Source organism: Staurois parvus, unplaced genomic scaffold (genome assembly GCF_062004578.1).
Source record: "Staurois parvus isolate SC_StPar_1 unplaced genomic scaffold, SC_StPar_1.0 ptg000448l, whole genome shotgun sequence".
Taxonomy (NCBI): domain Eukaryota; kingdom Metazoa; phylum Chordata; class Amphibia; order Anura; family Ranidae; genus Staurois; species Staurois parvus.
Genome location: NW_028318244.1, coordinates 3854880 through 3879457, shown reverse-complemented (window position 1 = coordinate 3879457; position 24578 = coordinate 3854880). Strand labels below are relative to the sequence as shown.

At 45.9% G+C, this 24578-nt stretch overlaps 1 protein-coding gene across 2 annotated transcripts in view; it reads right to left on the bottom strand.

The window, feature by feature from the left end:
- LOC149453564 (stathmin-4) overlaps window positions 1–22438 on the bottom strand; it is a 28771-nt gene extending 6333 nt beyond the window's left edge. For both annotated transcript variants that reach the window (XM_089688182.1, XM_089688181.1), the window contains exons 1-4: window positions 22318–22438; window positions 5077–5144; window positions 3188–3283; window positions 9–217 (exon numbers count right to left, since the gene is read on the bottom strand). In XM_089688182.1, the coding sequence (XP_089544308.1) occupies window positions 9–217; window positions 3188–3283; window positions 5077–5089 (318 nt within the window). In that variant the 5' untranslated portion in view covers window positions 5090–5144; window positions 22318–22438. The remainder of the gene's footprint in view (window positions 1–8; window positions 218–3187; window positions 3284–5076; window positions 5145–22317) is intronic.
- Between the last annotated feature and the right edge of the window lie 2140 nt (window positions 22439–24578).

Sequence of the window (24578 nt, the reverse complement as noted above, 5' to 3'; positions counted from 1 at the left end):
TCACTTACCTTGCGTCTTTCTTCAGCAGCTTCAAGTCTTTTCTGGATCTCTTCCAGTGATGGGTCCCGGCGTTGGGGGAGTGAGGCATTTAACTCTGGGACACAATCAAAGCAAGGAGGCTTTAGGATGACCTCAAAAGCTTGGCCTGAAGTTCGTTTGTTTAATTCTATGACTTCCATGTCTGAGATGACACACCACGTGAGGTCCACTGTATCTGCTGTGGATGGAGAATAAAAAACTTAAATTGTATGAATCAACAGGATAGTTTTGAATGGTGTATTTGTGATAGGCAGTCACACATTCTCAAAAACATAATCATTTTTACAATGGGTAATTCTTTTACAAGAATAACACAGTTTAGGATACCTTTTTGAATGTTGGCATACCCTATATGGCTAAAAGTTTGTTGACACCTGACCATCACACCTACCTATTTGGCAAAGCATGTAGACCCCTCTCCAAACAACTAAGTTCAGGAGTTTCCAGTAAAGGGTACTGTTAATACTACAGCATACAAAGACATTATAGACAAGTGTGATCTTCCTACCTTGTGGTAACAGTTGGTGAAGACCCTCTTTTGTTCTTGCATGACTGTGCCCCTGTGTACAAAGCCAGCTTCATGGTTTGACCAGTTTAGTGTGGTGGAACTCGAGCACCCCACACAGAACCCTGACTTCAAACCCTACTAAATACGTTTGAGATGAATTGGAACAACATTGGAGACAGGTCTTCTCATCCAACATCGGTACTTGACCTCAACCGTAGAGAAGACCTTTTTAATGAGTTGCAACACCAATTGTAAGCCTGGACTTCTCATCCAACATCTGTAATTTACCTGTCAGGAATGGACTTGCCAATGGGACTCACCTGCCTTGTGGGCTGCAGTACCAGGGCTGGCCAGCGGGTGCTCTCAGCAAACAGAAGCTCACTCCTGCAGTCAGCCATCACCTGAGGCTGACTGCAGGAGGTGTATTTAAGGAATGGCCAGACCTGCAGTCAGTGCCTTGGTGTATGTTTCCCATGAGCCCCTGTACCTGCATCCTGTCTGCTTCCTGCCTGATTCCTGATTCTGCTTGATCCTGACCCTGAATGAACTCCGCCTGTCCTGACCTCGGCTATTCCTGACCACTCTCCAGCCTGCTCCTTTGGTACCTTGTCTGCCTGATTGTTCCTGACCCGGGCCGTCTGACTACGCTCTGCCTACTCCTTTGTGTCTTGTCTGCCCGATGATTCCTGACCCGGCCCGCCTGACCACTCCACCTCACCAGCACTGACTGCTCTTATCTGTGTACATTCCGTTATCAGTTGGAGGTTTGGTTTTGCTATATTGTGCGTTATATTTGTGTATAACCCTTAATAAATTATATTGTTACGCCATACTTGAGCCTGCGTTTCCCTGTGTCAGTCCACACACCTCTGGTCATACCCGGAGCCCTGACATTACCTCAACATTACTGAAGACCTGTGTAATGGATTGAAACACCAATTGTAAGCCTGATCTTCTCATCCAACATCTGTAATTTACCTCAACACTACTGAAGACCTGTGTAATGGATTGGAACACCAATTGTAAGCCTGGTCTTCTCATCCAACATCTGTAATTTACCACAACACTACTGAAGACCTGTGTAATGGATTAGAACACCAATTGTAAGCCTGGTCTTCTCATCCAACATCTGTAATTTGCCTCAACACTACTGAAGACCTGTGAAATGGATTGGAACAGCAATTGTAAGCCTGGTCTTCTCATCCAACATCTGTAATTTACCTCAACACTACTGAAGACCTGTGTAATGGATTGGAACACCAATTGTAAGCCTGATCTTCTCAATCAACATCTGTAATTTACCTCAACACTACTGAAGACCTGTGTAATGGATTGGAACACCAATTGTAAGCCTGGTCTTCTCATCCAACATCTGTAATTTACCTCAACACTACTGAAGACCTGTGTAATGGATTTGAGCACCAATTGTAAGCCTGGTCTTCTCATCCAACATCTGTAATTTACCTCCACACTACTGAAGACCTATGTAATGGATTAGAACACCAATTGTAAGCCCGGTCTTCTCATCCAACATCTGTAATTAACCTCCACACTACTGAAGACCTGTGTAATGGATTAGAACACCAATTGTAAGCCTGGTCTTCTCATCCAACATCTGTAATTTACCTCAACACTACTGAAGACCTGTGTAATGGATTGGAACACCAATTGTAAGCCTGGTCTTCTCATCCAACATCTGTACTTTACCTCAACACTACTGAAGACCTATGTAATGGATTAGAGCACCAATTGTAAGCCTGGTCTTCTCATCCAACATCTGTACTTTACCTCAACACTACTGAAGACCTGTGTAATGGATTAGAGCACCAATTGTAAACCTGGTCTTCTCATCCAACATCTATACCAGACCTCACCCTGCTGAACACTTTTGGGATGAATTGGAACACAAGTTGTGAGCCAGTTCTTCTTGTCCAACATTAGTACTTTAACACAACCGTACTGAACATCTTTGGAATAAATTGGAACACCATTTGAGAAACAAGTTTTCTCATCCAACATCGGTACTTGATCTCAACCCTACTGAAGACCTTTTTAATGAGTTGGAACACCAATTGTAAGCCAGAACTTATCTAACATCAGTACTTGACCTCACAAATGTTTTGGGTTTTTTTTAATGAATAGGTACACATTCCCACAAACACCCTCCAAAATCTTGTGGAAAGCCTTCAAAGAAGAATGACAGCTGTGGGGGACCAACTTCAAATTAATGCCCATGGTTTTTGAATGGGATATCCAACAAGTATATACGTGTTTAGATTGGATGGTCAGGTGCCCATATAGTGTACAATTACCAGCTAAAACATATATTTTTTATGTCTCCATGAAGGAATGGGAACTCTCACTTGTAAGGGACACAGACTGAAACAAGATGTTGAATTTTCATAAATTGTGGAAGGGTTTACATTTCTGTCAGGTTACTATTACTGTCTACAAATTCCTGCCCAGGTGGCAACATCACTCTTCATTTCTTGTCTTTGTGTCACAGGTTGTCACAGGGACAGGAAGTGAGTGAAAAGTTCCCTAATGGGGTCACAGACAGAAAATAAAACCCTACAAAAATGTCTACTCTTTTTTTCATTCAAAGGAAAAATTGTCATGGAGTCAAGACAGTGTTCTTACCATCATATTTGTAGGTCTGTTTCTTTGAAGGATCAGAGAAAAAACAGGAACAGAAGAGGGACACGAGCGGGAGCTCCTTCATCTTTTCTTTGTAGGCTGTGGGAGAAATCAGAAATGTTAGGGTATTTCGTTATCGAAGTTGTTATGGTCACATAGGAATCATGCTCAAATGTATAAAAGGCCCCCTTTTTTTGGATAGACTAAGGAGTGAGTGTTTTTTTCTGGTGGGGGGAGACTTTCTTTCACCTCCGGTCCTTGAAGCAGGGCAAGAAGTTGAAGGAAATCTCCTTATGGTGAAGGGAAAACCCTCCAAAGACTGCTGTCGCTAGACCAGAGAAGATCTACCCTCTCTTTTGAAGAATGTAGAAGGTATGAGAGTCTGGTAAGTCTTCATTGTACATGACAAGATAGAATTCCAACGAATTTCGGGGGCTCAGAACTCAAAGCTGGCAGTAATTGAAGAGGATGACAATTTGCAAATCAGTGGATGAAGATTGTGCTGATTCGTGTCTACAGACATTGGCAATACATCCATTACTGTGTCTCTGATGTTGAATCTAAGGAAGGAGTAGTCAAACTATGACCCTCCAGCTGTAGCAGAAGTCCTATCATGCCTCTGGGTGTCATGCTTGTGGCTGCCAGAGTATTGCAATGCCTCATGGGACATGTAGTTCTGCTGGAGGGCCAAAGTCTGCCTTCCCCTGACCTAGGGGCCAAGTCACATTGCTGTGTAACCACTATTTTCACCTGAACTGTTCCTCTTTAACCCACAATTCTTTGATTTATGAAGACCAAGGGTTCCCTTGCTCTCAGCTCACCCCACACCACAAAATCCCAATTTTCTAAGGTGGCAAAGAGGGACACCTTTAACACAAAGTATGTAGGCAAGGAACATGCCCCACCCCCACCCCCGCCACACCCCCCAGGGACATGGACCATTGACAATGAATTCACAATAAAAACTGGTTAAACCGCCATCTAATAACCCATAATATCAATATCCATTCATTTAGGGCTTGTAGGAAAGGTTTAGGTTGGTCTAACACTTTTGGTAGATACATAAGGATGTATTTATAACAAAAAAATTTTTTTAGCTACTTGTGCAGCAAAAGTGCATGTTCATTTGCTCTGTGCAAATGGGGGGAAAAAAATCAAACAGAATTAGGCTTTTTTTCTCCAGTGCGAATGTTATTCCTTCACAAAGAACAAGGAGAAATTCAGGAAAATACCACATTATGGCCACTAGATGGAGCTGACGGTTATATACCTAAATACTTATCTACTTTAATTTATAACTCCATCTAGTGGTGATAATTTGGTATTTTCCTGAATCAAAGTGTTTAGAATGAATAAAAAGCATTTGACCTGGGGGAGGGGGGGGGAACGTATGTTTTGCCAACCACATAACGCATATATGCAGCGGCAAGAAAGGTGGGCGTTAACACTGAGCCATTCAACATGTGCATCCCCAGCGGCCTGAGGTTTTGTGCTGATTGCATGAGTCAAGGCTACCGAATGACAGCTGTGAGAGGCATGTGACCACTGTGAGAGCCAATCAACGCAGTCATGTGATACAGAAGCCTTGTCATTCTTGGGCATTAACAGGCTGACAAAAGGTGGTGTTAAGGGGTCAAACTGTCTACATTTTTTAATATATGTAGCTGGCGATCAGCTCTAATCACTGCCCTGCAGGAACTTTCACTCCCATTTCCCTGCCCCCTTCTCCAATAGCCCCTCCCATGAGGAAACCGTTTTAAATCCGAGTAATGAAGGAAGGCAATGCTTTTCACGTCCATTATCCGTACAGAGCTGAGGTCCTACAACTCTTTAAGAAAGTAGCCGTGCCATTCAGCGCCTCCCATATATCACGAGTACCTGGGGGGACGTACCTGCTAGTGTCATATTGATGAGGTTGTTGATTGGTTCTCTGCGAGGTCTACAGAATGAGGTATGTCACCTGTGGAGAGAGACAGCACACTCTGGTTAATGACTTTATATCTGAAATGTACTGTTAGTCTGAACACAGCTCTTAGAAGATATCCAACACGTTTCGGGGTAGGACCTTCTCCTTCTTCAGGGCTTAAAGGTATGGCATTGTGATCATTTCTGGATCATTTCGATTCATTAAAATGAAAAAAAACAAACAAACAAACTAAAAAGCCATGGTATCAGCATATTCTTGTGCCCACCATGTTGCTGGACTGGCACCATTAGTTTAAACCCTGAAGAAGGAGACACTTGCCCCGAAACGTGTTGGACATATTTACTATACTTTTCATTTCAGTATCAAGCTTTTTCACTATTTGTACTCGGTTCTACTAACTCTATACTAAAAAATGTCTTTATACTCAAAATGGATCATCTGCTGAGCGGCTTGTTCACCGTGGGTGAAGACCAAAAACGAGGTCACGTATCACCATGCCTTCATTATAGATTAATCCCCTCAAAGGATAAGTAACCGTTTGGGCTTCCATAAGGGTCCAACCATAAGGGTGCTTGCTTGAGCCCTTCCTGGTATCGGGTGATAACCAGGGGCAGACTGACAACTCATGGGGCCCCCGGGCAATAGGGGATCATGGGGCCCCTGTGTCCTTGCCCACACTCAAACACACACAAAAAAGCCTATGAAAAGGTACCAGGGACATCTCATGGGGCCCTCTACTGACCCTGGGCCCTCGGGCAGTGCTTGAATGGTCAGTCCGCCCCTGATGATAACTGTGTCCCCTTGTCCCAATTGTGCTCCTGGTTGTCCCTCGTTCACACAGGCTAACAATGGAGACTACAAGTGGCTTGTGGGCCAACACACATTGTGCAGACATGGTCCACTGTTGTCACCATCAGGAAGCAGCCATGAGAGATGCCGTGCAGCCATCACTGAAGTGCACGTAGACAGGAAGTGGTTGCAATTTGACAAAGGACAAAAACAAGTATTATGTTTCTGAATAACAATATATATACATATATTAGGTATATTAGACTAAAATATATATAATTATATATTTTATTAAAATATTATATTAAATATAATTATATATAAAAATATATATTAATATATATATTAATATATTATATATGAATATATTATTATTATACAAGATTTATATAGCGCCAACAGTTTTCGCAGCACTTTACAAAATTAAAGTAGACATTACAGTTACAATACAAAACAGGGGGCCCGGCTCGTTAGAGTTTACAATCTAGGAGATATATAATTTATTTATATATATATATATATATATATATTATACATTTTTATATATATATATAATATATATTTTTATATATATATATATATAATTTTTTTAAATAAATATATTGATATATGTATATAATTATTTTTTTATAAATAAAAAAAAATAAAATTAAAAATAAAATTAAAATAATAATAAAAAAAAAAAAAAATAAAAAAAAATATATATATATATGTATTTTTTAATACAGTATATAGTATGTTTTATTACCTAATTATAATGATGTCAATGTATATTCATTTTTTTATGTTGCTTTAATGCTCTCTACATTTGCTGTTCCATATTTTTATCATTGTATTTCATACATTTCTAGGCTCCTCGTCTAGTGGAAGTCTACATCTCAGGTGGTGTATAGAGAATCTCCAAATAACAGCTGATTACAGGATAAACCACATAGGGACTGTATTGTTTTCAAGCAGTCTGAGCTGACTGATAGACTTGCAATGAGGGAAGGGAAGAGTACCCCCCATATATTCCATACACAGTAACTGTTCAAACCATCCTATGTAAGTAATAACACGATGGTCATTCTATTTAGACATAGTCACTAATATAGGATTTAGACCCTTCTTTAAAGAGAACCTGTCACCTGCAGACATAATGTAGGCCTTTTTTAATGTGCTGCTGATGCTGCAGGCAGCAGGAAGCATTTCCTTAGTCTCCCCCCTCCCAGTGATCAGACTGTACATTGTAACAATGTAGCAAGTTACAAAGTTAGAGGCTGCAGCAAGGGCTGATCTGCGTCAGACAATTGTGAACACAACCAAGAACTGCATAGACACCAGGATTTCCATAACTGTGTCATCTCTAAGCCGGCATATCAATTCATAGTGACACTGGATGATGCCTGAACACAGATGGTGCCGTCCTTCTGAAAAGGAAAGCAGATGCAGGCATGGTCAGGGGGAGCACTGTGATCTGTGAGTGGTAACTGATATATAGCGTAGCATGCATGTACTGAACGTATCCCATGTTAGCTGACTATAGACGGGCAGATGTCTCCCTGAGAATAACAAGCGGTGAATCATATCCGCTCATCATCCCTCCTGCCGCAATTTCCTCTCTGACTTGAATGAGATGTTAGCTGGACGCATGCTGAGAGATGCTTGTACAGTCAGAGGAGCACACAGCCCCCCAGGGATGACCTGCATGATCCCATATATACATCGTCATTGTGGTGCTCAAACTGGGCGTATGGTTTGCCAAGACTGATCCCTGTCCCATCATCCTGATCCCCGTCCCACCATCCTGATCTCTATCCCACCATCCTGATCCCTATTACACCATCATGATCCCTGTCACACCATCCTGATCCCTATCCCACCATCCTGATCCCTGTCCCACCATCCTTATCCCTGTCCCACCATCCTGATCCCTATCCCACCATCCTGATCCCCGTCACACCATCCTGATCCCCGTCACACCATCCTGATCCCTGTCCCACCATCCTGATCCCCGTCACACCATCCTGATCCCCGTCACACCATCTTGATCCCGGTCCCACCATCCTGATCCCTGGCCCACCATCCTGATCCCTGTCCCATCATCCTGATCCCCGTCCCATCATCCTGATCCCCATCCCACCATCCTGATCCCCGTCCCACCATCCTGATCCCTGTCCCACCATCCTGATCCCTGTCCCACCATCCTGATCCGTATCCCACCATCCTGATCCCTGTCCCACCATCCTGATTCCTATCCCACCATCCTGATTCCCGTCCCACCATCCTGATCCCCATCCCACCATCCTGATCCCCGTCCCACCATCCTGATCCCTGTCCCACCATCCTGATCCCCGTCACACCATCCTGATCCTTGTCCCACCATCCTGATCCCCGTCCCACCACCCTGATCCCTATCCCACCATCCTGATCCCCGTCCCACCATCCTGATCCCCGTCCCGCCATCCTGATCCCCATCCTACCATCCTGATCCCTATCCCACCATCCTGATCCTCATCCCGCCATCCTGATCCCTGTCCCGCCATCCTGATCCCCGTCCCGCCATCCTGATCCCCATCCCGCCAACCTGATCCCGATCCCTATCTTGCCATCCTGATCCCTGTCCCACCACCCTGATCCCCGTGCCACCATCCTGATCCCCGTCCCACCATCCTGATCCCTGTCCCACCATCCTGATCCCTGTCCCACCACCCTGATTTCCGTCCCACCATCCTGATCCCCGTCCCACCATCCTGATCCCTATCCCACTATCCTGATCCCTGTCCCGCCATGCTGATCCCCATCCCGCCATCCTGATCCCTATCCCGCCATCCTGATCCCTGTCCCACCATCCTGATTCCCTGTCCCACCATCCTGATCCCCGTCCCACCATCCTGATCCCCGTCCCGCCATCCTGATCCCTATCCTGATCCCTATCCCGCCATCCTGATCCCTATCCCGCCATCCTGATCCCTATCCTGCCATCCTGATCCCCGTCCCACCATCCTGATCCCTATACCACCATCTGGTTCATTTTTCACCCCTTTCTTTTTCTTCAGTTTAAATAGTGACATGTGCGTTCCGGTGCGTTTTTGATGCATTTTACCGCGTTCCAGTACAGTTCTGTGCAGGAAAAATGCCGCCTGTTCTACTTTTTTTTTCTTCAACTGGAACTGCAAGCACTGATGGGAACTCTGACATTGACAACCATAGAACCTACTTTCTGTGCATTTTGGATGCAGAAAAAAGCAACTGAAACGCATGGAGTGTGAACTGGCCCTTAACCTCTTTTACTGCTGATCTCCTGCATCCTCTTTGCAGCCACTTCCCATCTACGGCTCGGTTCACACCTACGCAGTTTGCGTTCGTTCCGTTTCTGCGGTGCGTTTTGCATTTCTGCTGCGTTTTTGATGCGTTTTTTGTTTTTTTTTAACTTGTTGCTGAGCAGATTAAAATGTAAAACACGTCAAAAACGCATCAAAAACGCACAGCATGCTTTTATGCAGCAACTCCATTGAAGTCTATAGAACCAAAAACGCAATGTTTTGCATTTAAAAAAAGTCCCCGACCCTTTACCAAGAACGCAGCGGGTGAAAACCCGGAGATGTGATCCTGTCCCCTAGGAAATCATGTTCCATGGACTGCTGTGCGTTTCTGCAAGATGCAATGGAAAAGGTGTGATCCTGGACTACATGATCTTCAGGCAGATCTTAGGTACAGTTGTAGTCACCAACAGGGGCGGACTGACAACTCATGGGGCCCCCGGGCAATAGGGGATCATGGGGCCCCTGTGTCCTTGCCCAAACTCAAAAAAGCCTATGAAAAAGGTACCAGGGGCATCTCATGGGGCCCCCTACTGACCCCGGGCCCTTGGGCAGTGCCCGAGTTTCCAAATGGTCACCACCAGAAGCCCATGACGCAGGATGACAACCAGGGGCGGACTGACCATTTGGAGACTCGGGCACTGCCCGAGGGCCCGGGGTCAGTAGGGACCCCATGAGATGCCCCTGGTACCTTTTTCATAGGATTTTTTGAGTTTGGACAAGGACACAGGGGCCCCATGATCCCCTACTGCCTGGGGGCCCCATGAGTTGTCAGTCCGCCCCTGGTGGGGAGGCATGGACGGAGCGTTGTCACCCTAGACAAGGACCTGCCTGGCGGGGTGACAGCCACAGGCTGCATCCTATTGAACACAATGAAGGGTCTATGGGATGTGAGTGAAGGCCCCCAGCACCAGGGGCCCGCTCCTGCCTCTATTACGGGGCCCCTTTCCCTTGGAGGGCCAGGCATCGGTGATGGGAGTGTCAGGCTGTGCCAGGCATTGGCATCTGTTGTTTACGCCGACAACAAAGGAGGCGGCGAGGGAATGTGACAATACGCGGTCCAGCGCCATGAGCGGGCTGCATGACAGACGCATTGTGTCTGGAGTCTGGGGGCTGAGCTGAGAGGAAATCCATTATTCATGGGACTGCAGGCACCAGGCGAGTCCATGGGAAGCTTCCGGCATCAATGGAGCCATTATCTAAGGTCCCGACCAATCACATTCTCCCCCCAAATCCGGGCTGCCGGAAGTCCATTGGTTGCTCTGGGCAGGTTTTTGCATGTTTAAATGTGAATTTTAATCTGATTATATTTCTTATTCACCACACTAATGACAAGTCTGTTAATAAAACTGGGTTTCTGTGCTTCTCTATGCAATGCAGGCAGATTATGGCTGTTGGGGGGCCAGCAAGCTGCAATTTAGTTTGTTTATATTTTGCCTTCCCTAGGCCCCCCTCCTCCATCCCTGCCCCCCCCCCTTCCCCATCATGAACCCAATTACATAATCACTGAGTCTCTGTGCTTCTCTAGGCAATGCAGGCAGATCATGGCTGTTGGGGGTCAGCAAGCTGCGATTTAATCTACTTATATTTTGCCTTCCCTAGGCCCCCCCTTCTCCATCCCTGGCCCCCGCCCATTCCCCATCATAGACCCAATCACATAATCACTGAGTCTCTGTGCTTCTCTAGGCAATGCAGGCAGATCATGGCTGTTGGGGGGCCAGCAAGCTGCGATTTAATCTGCTTCTATTTTGCCTTCCCTGAGCCCCCCTTCTCCATCCCTGCCCCCCCTCCCCATCATAGACAAAATTACATAATCACTGAGTCTGTGTGCTTCTATATGAAATGCAGGCAGGTCATGGCTGCTGGGGGGCCAGAAAGCAGCAATTTAATCTGCTTATATTTTGCCCTCCCTGGGCCCCCTTCTCCATCCCTGCCCCCCCCTTCCTTCCCCATCATGGACCCAATTACATAATCACTGAGTCTCTGTGCCTCTATATGCAATGCAGGCAGATCATGGCTGATGGGGGGCCAGCAAGCTGCAATTTAATTTGCTTATCATTTGTCTTTTCTAGCCCCCCCCCCTTTCTATCCCCGCCCCGCCCGCCCCCCCCCCCTCCCCATCAACATGCTGCTGAAGTGTTTAAATAAAAACCTTATCATTGCACACCCCCACAATTACATAATCACTAGGTCTCTGTGCTTCTCTATGCAATGCAGACAGATCATGGCTGGTGGGAGGGGCCAGCAGGGCTTTCTGAAAACCTCACAGCATCCTGCTTTGAGGCAGGCAGCGGGAGGGGTTATGCAAATATCACAATGCCTTGATGGGAGGGTGTCAGTGGGTGTCCCTAGGCAGGCTGCGTTTGCTGTGATGCTGAGCCTCCATGATTGGAAGAAACTAAATGTAATGAAAAAAAGGGGCGGGTCAGGGACAGTCAGGTTGGGGAGGAAAGAGATGGATGATGCTGGATGTCCTCCAGAGGGGAATGAGGGGGGCTCTATCTGACATGCAGCGGCTTCTAACGCACAGAAGCTCATGGTGGGTGCCATAGCTGGGCTCTCATATTGAAAATGCTAGTTGCCTGGCTGCCATGCTATAAGCAGTAGTGGGCGTACCCAGGGGCGGACTGACCATTTGTAAACTCGGGCACTGCATAAAACGCACCTGAAATCGCACCGATATGAGCAGGCACTTAGTCACTAGTTACACCTCTGCGATTTGTGTGCAATTGCAGAGCGATTTCAGGTGCGATTTATGAAGACTTTATTGCTACTTGTGAAGATTTTCAATGATTTCTTGCGATTTGCACTGCGATTTCCATTATATTTGATGTATGTGAAATCGCAACAATACTACAGAAAAAGTCATGCAAGAACTACTTTAGAAATCGCACTGCAGCAAATCACACATGGTAAGTCACTGACATTCACATTCATTAGATGCCATTTCAGGTGCAATTTTGCAAATCGCACCAGTATGATCGGGCACTTAGTCACCAGTTACACCTCTACGATTTGTCTGCAATTGCAGCGCGATTTCAGGTGCGATTTCGCAAATTGCACCTGAGATTGCACCGGTATGACCGGGCACTTAGTAACCGGTTTCACCACTGCGATTTAAAATCGTGTTCTTTGTGTGCAATTGCAGCGCGATTTCAGGTGCGATTTATGAAGACTTTTTTGCTACTTGTGAAGATTTTCAGCGATTTCTTGCAATTTGCAGAGCGATTTCCATTATATTCAATGTATGTGAAATGCAACAATACTACAGTAAAAGTAATGCAAGAACTACTTTAGAAACCGCACTGCAGCAAATCGCACATATTAGGATACTGACATTCACATTCATTAGATGCAATTTCAGGTGCGATTTCACAAATTGCACCAGTATGATCGGGCACTTAGTCACCGGTTACACCTCTGCGATTTGTCTGCATTTGCAGAGCGATTTCAGGTGTGATTTGTGGAGACTTTATTGCTACTTGTGAAGATTTTCAACGATTTCTTGCGATTTGCAGAGCGATTTCCATTGTATTCAATGTATGTGAAATCGCAACAAAACTGCAGAAAAAGTCATTCAAGAACTACTTTAGAAATCAATAAATCAATAAAGTCTTCATGAATCTCACCTGGAATCGCACTGCAGCAAATCGCACATGGTAAGACACTGACATTCACATTCATTAGATGCAATTTCAGGCGCGATTTCGCAAATTGCACCTGAGATTGCACCGGTATGACCGGCACGTAGTCACTGGTTACACTGCTGCGATTTAAAATCTCGTGCTTTGTTTGCAATTGCAGGTGCGATTTATGAAGACTTTATTGCTACTTGTGAAGATTTTCAACAATTTCTTGCAATTTGTAGTGCGATTTCCATTATATTTGATGTATGTGAAATCGCAACAAAACTGCAGAACAAGTAATGCAAGAACTACTTTAGAAATCGCGCTGCAGCAAATCGCACATGTTAGGACACTGACATTCACATTTATTAGATGCCATTTCAGGTGCGATTTCGCAAATCGCACCTGAAATCGCATCGGAATCGGTCACACCGCTGTGATTTAAAATCGCGTGCTTTGCATGCAATTGCAATGTGATTTCAGGTGCGACTTTGCAAATCGCACCTGTGTGGCCAGGCACTTAGGAACCAGTTACACCGCTGCGATTTAAAATTGCGTGATTTGTCTGCAATTGCAGCACGATTTCAGGTGCGATTTATGAAGACTTTATTGCTACTTGTGAAGATTTTCAATGATTTCTTGCCATTTGTAGTGCGATTTCCATTATATTTGATGAATGTGAAATCGCAACAAAACTGCAGAAAAAGTCATGCAAGAACTACTTTAGAAATCGCACGGCAGCAAATCGCACATGTTAAGTCACTGACTTTCATTAGATGCGATTTCAATTCGCAAATTGCACCTGAAATCGCACCGGTGTGACCCCCTTCACACCTTGTTGCGGGAACGCATATTCCTGCTCTCTATTTTTATAGTGCGATTTACATGCGTTTGAATAGACTGCCCTATGTGCATTTTGTGGCGCAAAAGAAGCTCATGAACCTTTTTTGCGTGATGAGTTCACACCAAACCCGACTTTGAAATTGTGGAAGTTACAGTGAAGTCGCATGATTTCAAAATTGGTTGAGATGCAGATTTCAGGTGCGATTTGTGAGACATCTGACACAGACGTCTATGCAAATCACACCAAACGTAGTGCATGTATTACATTCAGGGGCGGACTGACCATTTGGAAACTCAGGCACTGCCCGAGGGCCCGGGGTCAGTAGGGGGCCCCATGAGATGCCCCTGGTACCTTTTTCATAGGCTTTTTTGAGTTTGGGCAAGGACACAGGAGCCCCATGATTCCCTATTGCCCGGGGGCCCCATGAGTTGTCAGTCCGCCCTTGACTACATTAGAAATTGGTGCGGCTCCGACCAAGACGGAACCGCACCGATATGACCCCTGTAACTGCGGACAATAGGGTGCACCTTGGCATGTGATTTGCAAGTCGCATGGCATGTAAATCGCATGCCAATTCGCATCCAGTGTGACCGGGCACTTAGGGGCCCTTCCTGCCATCTGGGGAGTCACAGTAACAGGATCCTGACAATCACGTGATCGCTGTAAGGCCCCACTCACATTCCGCAATTTGGGATTGCGGCAGAATTGCCACAATGCTGCCTGCGATTTGAAATTGTGGAAAAATCGCACAAGGTTTGGATGCCATTATTGTTACACTGCGAAATTCGCATTTAAAAATCGCACTAAGGTCGTCTCCAAAAAAGGAGCAAAAGCTTCTTATGGGCGACAAAGGCACATAGGGCAGCCCCTTGAAGTGAATGAGCCGCCCTATTAGCGACACGCAACAAAAATCGCAAGCTTGTTCCCGCTCCATGATAGGTGAATGGGGCCTAATTGGCTGTCGTAATGGTCACATGACCAGAAGGCGGTCCTGCCAGCTCCCGACCATTACTTGAGACCGGGGGGCTGTCTTGGATGGCTTGGTTGCTGAGCTGGGAACGCACTGCAATCGCACGAGGTGTGTGGGCGTTAAAGCCCGCCCTATTTGCCGCGTTACGTGGGCGCACGCATATGTGCAGCAACAGAGGGGGATGGGCCTCAGGGGACTTTATTTTTGTGCGTTTCCATGCGGTGCACTCAGGTCAGCCCATTCATTTCACAGGGCGACCCTACGCATGTGAAATCAAACCACATGGTATAGCGATCCCGTGCATTTTGGCAGGCACCAACGCATGCACATTGGCCAGACGCATGGGGGTGTCATTAAAAATGAAAGGAACTCGCAGGGATCTGTAGAAAGCAGCACATGTTTGTACAGTTAGGTCCAGTTCACTCTACAGGTGTTTCAGTTGCTTTTTTTCTGCATCCAAAACGCACAGAAAGTAGGTGATATGGTTCTGGTTGTGGAAAAAAAAAAGTAGAACAGGCGGCATTTTCCCTGCACAGAACTGTACCGGAACGCAGAAAAATGCATAAAAAACACATCGGAATGCACGTCACTATTTAAATTGAAGAAAAAGAAAGGGGGAAAAAATGAACTGGAAAGAGTCAAAAACGCACAAGAACACGTACAAAATGCACCGGAATACTTCAAAAATGCATCAAAAACTGGACTGGAATACTGTGAATCGCATAAAAAACGCACTGGAACACATCAAAAACGCACCAGAACATGTAAAAAATGCACCAGAATACGTCAAAAATGCATAAAAAACTGGATTGGAATACTGTGAATCGCATAAAAAAACGCACTGGACTGCACATGTCCCTATTTCAATTGAAGAAAAAGAGAGGGGAAAAAATGAACTGGAAAGTGTCAAAAACACACCGGAGCACATCAGAACCTCACCAGAACACGTCAAAAACGCACCAGAACATGTAAAAAATGCACCAGAACACATCAAAAATGCACCAGAACATGTAAAAAATGCACCGGAATACGTCAAAAATGCATCAAAAACTGGACTGGAATACTGTGAATCGCATAAAAAACGCACAGGAACACATCAAAAATGCCCCAGAACACATCAAAAACGCCCCAGAACACATCAAAAATGCACCGGAATACGTAAAAAATGCATCAAAAACTGGACTGGGATACGGTGAATCGCATAAAAAACGCACTGGAACACATCAAAAACGCACTGGAACGCACATGTCCCTATTTAGGGCCTGTTCACACCATAGAACCGTAGTCCAGATACGTTCCTGATGAGTTTCTGCATGCGCATTTTTGTTGCATTTTTGGCATGCTCCAGTGCGTCTTTGATGCATTCTGGTTTATTTTTTCCCCTCTTTTTTTCTTTAATCCAAATAGGGACATGTGCGTTCCAGTGCCTTTTGATGCATTTTACCATATTCCAGTCCAGGTTTTGATGCATTTTTTACATGTTCCGGTGGGTTTTGGATGTTCTGGTGTGTTTTTGACATGTTCTGTTGCAATTTGATGTGTGCTGGCGCGTTTTTGATGCTTCCTGGTTAATTTTTTCACCCTCTTTTTCTCCAATTTAAATAGGGACATGCGCATTCCGATGCATTTTTGCTGCATTTTACCGCATTCCAGTCCAGGTTTTGATGCATTTTTTACGTGTTTTGGTGCATTTTTTACGTGTTTCGGTGCATTTTTTACATGTTCTGGTGCATGTTTTACATGCTCCGGTGCGTTTTTGATGTTCTGGTGTGTTTTTGACATGTTCTGGTGCGTTTTTGATGTGTTCTGGTGCATTTTTTACATGTTCCGGTGGGTTTTTGATGTTCTGGTGCGTTTTTGATGTGCTGGTGTGTTTTTGATATGTTCCAGTGTGTTTTTGACATGTTCTGGTGCGTTTTTGATGTGTTCTGGTGCATTTTTTATGTGTTCTGGTGCGTTTTTGATACTTTCTGGTTCATTTTTTCACCCTCTCTTTTTCTTCAATTTAAATAGGGACATGAGCATTCCAGTGCATTTTTGCTGGTTTTGATGCATTTTTTACGTGTTTTGGTGCATTTTTGACATGTTCCGGTGCGTTTTTAATGTGTTCTGGTGCATTTTTGACATGTTTCGGTGCGTGTTTTGACGTGTTCCGGTGCATTTTTGACATGTTCCGGTGCGTTTTTGATGTGTTCTTGTGCATTTTTGATGTGTTCAAATGCGATTTTGATGCTTTCCGGTTCATTTTTTCCCCTCTTTTTCTTCAATTTAAATAGGGACATGTGCGTTCCAATGCATTTTTGATGCGTTTTACCACGTTGCAGTACAGTTCTGTGCAGCAAAAATGTTGCATGTTCAACTTTTTTTTCTGCATCCGGAACGCATTGGAACTGCAAGCACTGATGTGAACTATGACATTGACAACCATATCACCTACTATCTGTGCGTTTTGGATGCAGAAAAAAGCAACTGAAACGCATTTAGTGGGAAATGGCCTTGAAATTGAAGAAAAAGAGAAGGAAAAAATTAACCTGAACATGTAAAAAAACGCATCAAAAACGCACCGGAACGTGCTATAAATGCGCATGCAGAAACGTATCCGGAATGCATCTGGACTGCGTTTCTATGATGTGACCCAGCCCTAAGGTTAGGTTCACATCTATGCAGGTTGTGTTAAAGTTGTTTCTGCATTGCGTTCTGCATTTTTGCACCTGCGTTTTTGGCGCGATTTGCATTTCTATTTTTTTTCTTGTTGCTAGGCAGATTTAAAACGCAGAATGCATCAAAATGTGGCAAAAACACAGCATAATACACTACATGCTTTTCTCCAGCTTTTACATTGAAGTCTATAGAACCAAAAATGCAATGTTTTGCGTACAAAAAAGTCCCTGAACCTTCCCAAAAACGCAGCGGGTGAAAATGCGCAGGTGTGAACCTGTCCCATAGGATATCATGTTAAATGGACTGTACTGCATTTCTGCAAAATACTGCAGAAAATGCTTAGGGGTGAACCTGGGGTAAGGGAAAACATGCGATTTCACATGCGTTCCGCACCGCACCTGACATGAACAAGCCCTCAAAGTCCACGTGCCACACATATATGTCCAGTGTGCACCACGGTTGTATGTTGAGAGCACGCTCACTGTCAGCTCCCCGTACATGAACGGTGGTGGGAGGGGCTCCCAATCATGTGACCGCTGTGGCAGCCAGTCACCACAGTCACGTGATCAGGTACGTCGCCTCTGCCTCCCGTTGTTGAAAACCCCTTAAAGGGCCAGCAGGGGGGTTAATGCAAAACGAGCCAATAGGAAGCTGTATAGGGAATGTAGAGTGAGCCAGGGGTGGACTGACAATCATGGGGCCCCCGGGCAATAGGGGATCATGGGGCCCCTGTGTCCTCGCCCACACCTGAAAAAGCCAATGAAAGGTACCAGGGGCATTTCATGGGGCCCCCTACTGACCCCGGGCCCTCGGGCAGTGCCCGAGTGCTCAAATGGTCAGTCCGCCTATGGCGGGAGCACAACATCGCAGCTTCCATCCTCGGCTTCTCACACAGGCCTATGCTGTGGATGGATTGCCTTTCAGACACCTGCTTGCCTACGTTGTTGCAGTTATAATGATCCAATATTATACAATGGAACATTCATCCTAATGCCTAAAGATAAGCGCAACGCACGGCACGCATTTCAGTCTTAGAGGGTTTGTTCCAGAAAAAAATAGGTAAACACTTCGCAAAACTTTATTATTCAAGGACAATCGGAACGAAGCCCCACCTAGGACCTTATCGCCGACACTTTTGATCCACCATTGCGGGTAATCATAGAGAATCTTTGGTGGGTGAAATGCGTCAGAGGGTGCTTTGTGCATCTCATCTGGAATAACAAAGTTTTACAAGCGCTGGTTTTTCTCTGCATGCGTTGGTACAAGGGGCGGACTGACCATTTGGAAACTCGGGCACTGCCTGAGGGCCCGGGGTCAGTAGGGGGCCCCATGAGATGCCCCTGGTACCTTTTTCATAGGCTTTTTTGAGTTTGGGCAAGGACACAGGGGCCCCATGGTCCCTTATTGCCCGGGGGCCCCATGAGTTGTCAGTCCGCCCCTGGTTGGTAGTTGGAGGATGGGCCCCTGCTTTGCACCCAGGCAAGGGAGTGATCCATCATAGAGAACTCGGAAACCTCTACATGAACCCTGCCAGCTACCAGTGACATCATACTCCAGCTGAATAATTCCTAAGAGGGCGAGGACATACATTGGGAAAGATGCAACCTGTGACCTGCGACTGCTGGCAAAGTAGACATCCTACTTCTACATCATACGGCATGCTGGGACCTGTGGTTCTTCAAGATGAAGTCATCTGAAGGCTGCTTTAGCAGTAGACCACCTAAAATGATCCTGAACTAGTCAGTGAATATGGGAAACCCGGGCCCACCAACAGGACCATGTCCCACCTGCTTCGGCACTCCAAGTTCAACCAGCTGATGGTTTGTTTTTGCCGGTCTAACCGGCACTCTTGACTCATTGGCCACTTCTGGTTACAAACCATTACATCACACCCCATCCCACCCCCATCCAACAATAAAATGAAGTGGACTCCCAATGGGTAGGCAAGTTAAATAGACAGAACTATATGAAGGTAATTCTTTCGGTTGGGTAGCTGTTTTTTGTCCGGGAGGCCATTATCTGCTTGGACAAGGCCAAGTTTGGTGACCACCTGGCCAATGTAAACAAAGATACACCTAGCCCTACCTAGGGCTTAGTACACAGGACTGTATGAAGTAAACCCATTCAGTTGGGTGCTGGTTTTAGTCCAGGATGCCAATATTTGCTTGGCCACAGCACAGTTTTGTGACCAGCGGAGCAATACATGTGAAGATACACCCAACCCTACCTAGCAGTGCCTGCACATACCGGCATGATCACGTGCTATTCACAGTTGGTTGGTTGATTCCAGCTACCGAGCAATACATTAACCCTAGTGATATAATAAAGTGGACCGCCTTGGGTAGGCAAGAGGTTCAATAGACAGGACTATATGAAGGTAACCCTTTAGGTTGAGAGGCTGATTTTAGTCCAGGAGGCTATTATCTGCTTGGACGAAGCCAAGTTTGGTGACTAGCAGACCAGTACATACAAAGATACACCTAGCCCTACCTTGGTGGTACAGAACTGTTGGAAGTTAACCCTTTCAGTTGGGCGGCTGGTTTTCAATTGCTTGGCCAAAGCCAAGTTTGGTGACCAGAAGACCAACACACATAAAGACACTCCTAAGCCTACCTAGCAGAGCCTGCACATACCACCTTGATCCCATACCAGTCACAGACAGGACTCATTACAATACACAAAACGATACACCTAGCCCTACCCAGGGCTGACTACACAGAACTGTATGGATTTAACCCTTTCAGTTGGTTGGCCTGTTTTAGTCCACAACATCATCAGCTGTTTGGACAAAGCCAAGTTTGGTGATCACCAGACCAAGACACATGAAGATACTTGTAGTCCTAAGTAGCAGTGCCTGCACATACCACGGGGGGCTCGTTAAAATACACACAAGGATACACCTAGCTCTACCTATGGCTAAATACGCAGAACTGTATGAATGTAACCCTTTCAGTTGGGTGGCTGGATTTAGTCCACGACGTCATCAGCTGCTTGGACAAAGCCAAGTTTGGTGACCACCAGACCAAGACAAACAAAGACACACCTAGCCCTACCTAGGGGTAAATTCACAGAGCTGTATGAATGTACCCCTTTCAGTTTGGTGGCCAGTTTTAGTCCAGGAGGCCATCAGGTGCTTGGCCAAAGCCCAATTTGGTGACCAATACGCCCAAAGATACACTTATCTAGCAGTGCCCTCACATACCAGAATGAGCCCATGCCATTCACAGAGGGGGCTCATTACAGTACACACAAGGATACACCTAGCTGTATGTAGGGGTAAGTACACAGAACTGTATGAATGGGCATACCCTTTTCAGTTGGGTGGTCTAGGAGGCCATTGATTGCTTGAGAAAAGCCCAGTTTGGTGACCACCAAACCATTACACAGATACACCTACCTAGCAGTGACCACACACACAAGCATGATCCTAAGCCATTCACGGAGGTCGGTCATTACAATACACACAAGGATACACCTAGCTGTACATATGGGTAAATACACAGAACTGTGTGAATGTAACCCTTTCAGTTGGGTGGCCAAAGCCCAGTTTGGTGACCACCAGACCAATACACTTGTCTAGCAGTGCCCTCACATACCAGCATGACCCCATGCCATTCACAGAGGGGGCTCATTTCAATACAAACAAGGATACACCTAGCCGAACATAGTAGTAAGTACACAGAACTGTCACTTGGGTGATCTAGGAGGCCATTGATTGCTTGAGAAAAGCCCAGTTTGGTGACCACCAAATCATTACACAGATACACCTACCTAGCAGTGACCACACATACCAGCATGACCCTAAGCCATTCACAGAGGGGGTTCATTTCAATACACACAAGGATACACCTAGCCATACATAGGGGTAAGTACACAGAACTGTATGAATGGGCATACCCTTTTCAGTTGGGTGGTCTAGAAGGCCATTGGTTGCTTGAGAAAAGCCCAGTTTGGTGACCACCAAACCATTACACAGATACACCTACCTAGCAGTGACCACACATACTGGCATGATCCTAAGCCATTCACAGAGGTCGGTCATTACAATACACACAAGGATACACCTAGCTATACGTAGGAGTAAGTACACAGAACTGTGTGAATGTAACCCTTTCAGTTGGGTAGCCAAAGCCCAGTTTGGTGACCACCAAATCATTACACAGATACACCTACCTAGCAGTGACCACACATTCCAGCATGACCCTAAGCCATTCACAGAGGGGGCTCATTTCAAGACACACAAGGATACACCTAGCCATACATAGGGGTAAGTACACAGAACTGTATGAATGGGCATACCCTTTTCAGTTGGGTGGTCTAGGAGGCCATTGGTTGCTTGAGAAAAGCCCAGTTTGGTGACCACCAAACCATTACACAGATACACCTACCTAGCAGTGACCACACATACTGGCATGATCCTAAGCCATTCACGGAGGTCGGTCATTACAATACACACAAGGATACACCTAGCCGTATGTAGGGGTGAATACACAGAACTGTGTGAATGTAACCCTTTCAGTTGGGTGGCTGGTCGTAGTCCAGGAGGCCATCGGTTGCTTGAGAAAAGCCCACCAGACCATTACACACATACACCTACCTAGCAGTGCCCACACCTACCGGCATGATCCCATGCCGTTCAGACAGCACCCTCAATCCTTGCACACTAAGCTCACCACACACACGTTACAATCTGATTGTACAATCTAATTTACATCTACCAACAAGTACGTAGTGCAAGGACCTGCCTGATTGACTAGTTTAGACGGGTCCCCATATTGCATCGTTTTGGTAGATCTAAGGTCGGGCGTACGGAGATTGCCTGGTCAGATTGTAACATGTATGGTGAACCTGATGGGTAAAATCTTACCAAAACAATATATATCAGAGTGTTCACAAACTGCACAAAGTCCATGAGAAGCAGGCGCCGGGTGCGTCAAGGGTCACTAAACGAAATGAAAGGCATCTGATACAACACAATCGGATTGTACACGTCTGCAGCTTCCGATGCACTCACCTTTGTCTTCTCGGAGACTGTGCTTGTACCAGCTGTACTCCCTGAATTAAATCCCTCACAACCAGCGCTCAGCATCAGCACCACTGCCCCGGCTCTCCCCATGACATCACTTCTAAGCTCCCCCATTGGCTGGCTCTCCCCGCTCGCTGATTGGCCAGCATCTTCTGGGGAAACTCAGTCTTGCCGAGTAACACGCTGCATATTGGAAGGGGATGATGTCACTGAGAAACCCTTTTCTCTCCATCAGCCGGGAGCTGGAGATAAATAAATAAAAGGCTAAAGTCCGTAGAAAATCGCACACCTGATCCGTATCAGCGGCTATAAACAGCGATTATTGGAAATATTATTGATTGTCGCTATGACTAGAGCCGGCTCTGATCTGTGCCGGGGACAGTCTGTGGAATGAATCATTTGTTTTATGGATATGGAGATCATCGGATTGATACAAAATGTTCATTTCCTGGCTTCTGACAATCGGGATATTTGTATCCTTCCCTCATATAGGAAGAGCGTTGCCTAGGATGGGATGGTGAATGCTGATTGGGTCAGGCGCAGGGGCGGACTGACCATTTGGAAAATCGGGAGCTGCCCGAGGGCCCGGGGTCAGTTGGGGGCCCCATGAGATGCCCCTGGTACCTTTCTCATATGCTTTTTTGAGTTTGGGCAAGGACACAGGGGTCGCATGATCCCCTAGGGCACTGCCTGAGGGCCCGGGGTCAGTAGGGGGTCCCATGAGATGCCCCGGTACCTTTCTCATAGGCTTTTTTGAGTTTGGGCAAGGACACAGGGGCCCCATGATCCCCTAGGGCACTGCCCGAGGGCCCGGGGTCAGTAGGGGGCCCCATGAGATGCCCCTGGTACCTTTTTCATAGGCTTTTTTGAGTCTGGACAAGGACACAGGGGCCCCATGATCCCCTATTGCCCGGGGGCCCCATGAGTTGTCAGTCCGCCCCTGGTCAGGCGTCATTCACACCTAGCGACTTGGAGTCACTGGCAAAATCTGATATCGCAACAAAACACATGGGTGCCATTCCTTCTTGCTGGAACCCCGGACATGGTGCGTTCTTGCTGCGATGGTCAAAAAATGCCCATCAACTGCGACAAAACGCCCATAACAAAATCACTCAAAAAGGTTCCTGAGCTTCTTTTGCACCACAAAACGCACATAAGGCAGTCCATTCCAACCAGGGGCGGACTGACCATTTAGGCACTCAGGCACCGCCCGAGGGCCGGGGTCAGTAGGGGGCCCCTGGTACCTTTTATAGGCTTTTATGGGTGTGGTTTGAGTGTGGGCAAGAACACAGGGGCCCCATGATTTCCTATTTCCCGGGGGCCCCATGAGTTATCAGTCCGTCCCTGATTCCAACGCATGTAAATCGCAATATAACATACGTTCCTGCAAGGAGATGTGAAAGGGGAATGTCCCCAGATGCAGGACTCAATGAGCCCTAAGCCCTGGTTCACACCGCCGCGATTTCAGGTGCGATTTGGGAATTGAAATCGTACCTGAAACTTAAGACATTGACATTCAATTTCATTAGATGCGATTTTAATTCCCAAATCGCACCTGAAATGGCATCTAATGAATGTGAATGTCAGTGTGCGATTTGCTGCAGTGAGATTTCTAAAGTAGTTCTTGCATTACTTTTTCCGTAGTATTGTTGCGATTTCACATACATCGAATATAATGGAAATCGCACTGCAAATTGCAAGAAATCGCTGAAAATCTTCACAAGTAGCAATAAAGCCTTCATAAATCGCACCTGAAATCGCACTGCAATTGCACACAAATCGCAGAGGTGTAACCGGTGACTAAGTGCCCGGTCATACCAGTGCAATTTGCGAAAATCGCACCTGAAATCGCATCTAATGAATGTGAATCTGCAGTTTTGTTGCGATTTCACACACATCGAATATAATGGAAATCGCACTGCAAATTGCAAGAAATCGCTGAAAATCTTCACAAGTCACAATAAAGTCTTCATAAATCGCACCTGAAATCGCATCTAATGAATGTGAATGTCAGTGTCCTACCATTTGCGATTTGCTGCTGTGCGATTTCTAAAGTAGTTCTTGCATTACTTTTTCTGCAGTTTTGTTGCGATTTCACACACATCGAATAAAATAGAAATCGCTCTGCAAGAATTGCAAGAAATCATTGAAAATCTTCACAAGCAGCAATAAAGTCTGCATAAATCGCACCTGAAATCGCGCTGCAATTGCAGACAAATTGCAGAGGTGTAACCAGTGACTAAGTGCCC